This window comes from Agrilus planipennis, unplaced genomic scaffold, assembly GCF_000699045.2.
Source record: "Agrilus planipennis isolate EAB-ADULT unplaced genomic scaffold, Apla_2.0 scaffold31, whole genome shotgun sequence".
Lineage (NCBI taxonomy): Eukaryota > Metazoa > Arthropoda > Insecta > Coleoptera > Buprestidae > Agrilus > Agrilus planipennis.
In genome coordinates, this window is record NW_020439053.1 from 396,963 (window position 1) to 399,542 (window position 2,580).

A 2,580-nucleotide genomic window follows, 5' to 3' on the forward strand; every position below is an offset into this window, starting at 1 on the left:
AAAATAAAAGTAAACGTAGTAATTTTTAAATAAATCTTTTATATATATTGTAGAGAAAGAATACATCAGAACAATTAATAAACCATTTTAGACAAATCCGTGCAGTAGTTTTGGAGGAATAGTGTGTATAAAATTTAGCGAAATTCGGTTAAAAGAGGGGGCTTCCCCCCAATAAAGAATCATTTTGTAGTTTTTAATTATTTATAACGAAAAAGCGGTTTTTCAATCAATACTTTTAATAATATGTATAAGCCAAAAACTAAATCATTATTAATATTATTTCAAAGTAAAAATAATGGTACTAATGGATTTTGTGTTATTTACGGACAAACTAGAAATCGAGTCATGAATAAAAAAGTACAACAAAAAAGTGCTGACAATAACAAAAAAGCATCTTAACTATTGTGAATTACAGAAGTAGCTTACATATGCATTTACGTTTGACTATATTATAATTCATCTGCTTTTCGTCTAAATATCGAATAATTCTCAGAATACTAGCAAAGAAAAAAGGCACAAAACGAAACTGAGATAATGACAAAAAAATGCTTCACGGTTTCCACGAATTATTCTATTAAACGATAACATCCAGTACAACAGTACAAATCGTATTCAAAATTAATTAAAAGTAGTTCGCGGGAGCAATTCCAAAATAATCATTCGTGAAAAAGTGTTTTTATCTTCTTAGAAGAAACGTGTACAACACTATGAAATATAATACATACATACTATTTTTCTATATTATCCAAAAGCGTAATGTGATCATTGTATCAGAAAATGGTCCCACAACCACTGAAACTGGATTGTGATGTAGTTATTTACAACTGTTAAAGACAGGTGTTAAAAACAGCCGTTAGTAACACAGATGGATCGTCAGTATCTTTGATTTTGCGGTAATTTACAAGCTTTCTTAATAGATGTTTTGTAAATGTACATATAACCATACATTTTTCAATACACATAAATAAAATTTATCTAGTTTGTCTATAATATTGAAATAACTGCATTTTCCTAAGCAGTAATGTAATTGTTTGTATATTACAGACAAAAAAAAAATTTAAAAAATCTGTTTGTTTATCTATATGGGCTAATCATCGAAATGGTTCAACCGAATTTGATGGAATTTTATGAACAGGAGACTGCCAGGAGCAATCTGAGATACTTTTATAATGGTTTATCGGTTATAACATTTAAATTTATTCTAAATAATTAGAATTAACATTAACAAAAAATGATTCAACCAGACGAAGTCACGGATGAAAGCTAGTATATATACTCATATAACAAATCCTTTGACTCCTTTTTTTGATAGGTAAAGTAAAATACTTCCGAATATCTACAAATTTAGTAGTTTTCACAATATATACGACCGATAAATGTACACAAAATAAAAACATGTACAATATACATGTTGCTCATAAAGTAAAAAAAAAGTAAAACAGGAAATAAACCAGAGCCGCCCGCCTGAGAAAATGAGAGTATATCCGAATTCGTTATAATTGTTTCGATTATGTTTATTTGTTTTAAAGTGCCAAAGGTTCTTGTTAATTCAATTGTATAAACGTTAAATGTATATTTGATTTGTAATTAAATTGGTCGAATTTTCACAACATACCAAACTCATATATGTCTCAATATTATACTTTTTAGTACAGATAAACCACTCAAGTTGAACTGTTTTTTAGTTTTCATTATTTTAAAATTTTTTGTCTATTTGTTTGAAGAAATTTTGTAAAAATTGAAATGTACGAACCGTCAGGATTTTTACAATAAATTATGTAATAATATAAAATAATAAATAACATATGACCCAATACTTGTATCATAATAATAACAGTTCAGTGACTCCAATTTGAGAAATATGACCCCATTGCAAATATTAGTGGTCGTATCAACTAACAATTCTATTTATCAGTATTACAATTAGCGACACTATTATCATTTCTTGCAGTTATAACCGAAAAAACGGATATATTGACGTATGAGTACGCCTTCGCAGCTGATTTTCTGGCTTAAAAAAGTCTTAAGAATGTTTCGTGAAAACCGAGAAAATCAGCCTTCGCAGGCGTGTCTGACCTTACTTAAAAAATTATTTAATTTTAAGCAGTTTATCTCTACCTTGTGTTTGTTTTCATAACTTGTGGAGGTTGTTTTTCAATTATAAAAGTCGATGTAACAAGAGAACTAAGTAATTGAGTGATTTCAGACAGTAGTTGTGCAAGGGCGTCTCTGACACCAGGTGGATCCAAGGCGAGTTTCTGCTTCAGTCGATCAACTTCTTTAATTTGTTGTCGATTTGTCCATATTAATTCTGCTAAACTTTCACACCTATAGAACATAATGGTAAAAACTTTTCAATAAAATGTACTAGCAAAAGTATTAAAAAATAGCAATACACAGAAAACACAGTTATTGTACACTATATCTCTTAGTACCCTTATCGGGAAGGGATATGCATTTTTGAAAATTTTCTGGAAAAAAATTAATAGTATATATAAATAATTGTAACTAATTAAAATAAATTAAAAATATTTTGCAGATTAAAAGTCCTGATCTTGCTAAGTGAAAAGTTAAGTACTT

General features: G+C 28.4%; 2 protein-coding genes across 9 annotated transcripts in view; both read right to left on the reverse strand.

Annotated features, from left to right (window-relative positions):
• The window catches only part of LOC108732879 (signal transducer and activator of transcription 5B), a 14,001-nt gene extending 11,647 nt beyond the window's left edge, over window positions 1-2,354 (reverse strand). For all 5 annotated transcript variants that reach the window (XM_025976970.1, XM_025976968.1, XM_025976966.1 and 2 more), the window contains exon 1: window positions 2,119-2,354. In XM_025976970.1, the coding sequence (XP_025832755.1) occupies window positions 2,119-2,339 (221 nt within the window). In that variant the 5' untranslated portion in view covers window positions 2,340-2,354. The remainder of the gene's footprint in view (window positions 1-2,118) is intronic.
• The window catches only part of LOC108732878 (signal transducer and activator of transcription 5B), a 20,833-nt gene that overhangs the window by 15,866 nt on the left and 2,387 nt on the right, over window positions 1-2,580 (reverse strand). The gene's annotated exons all lie outside the window — the stretch shown is intronic.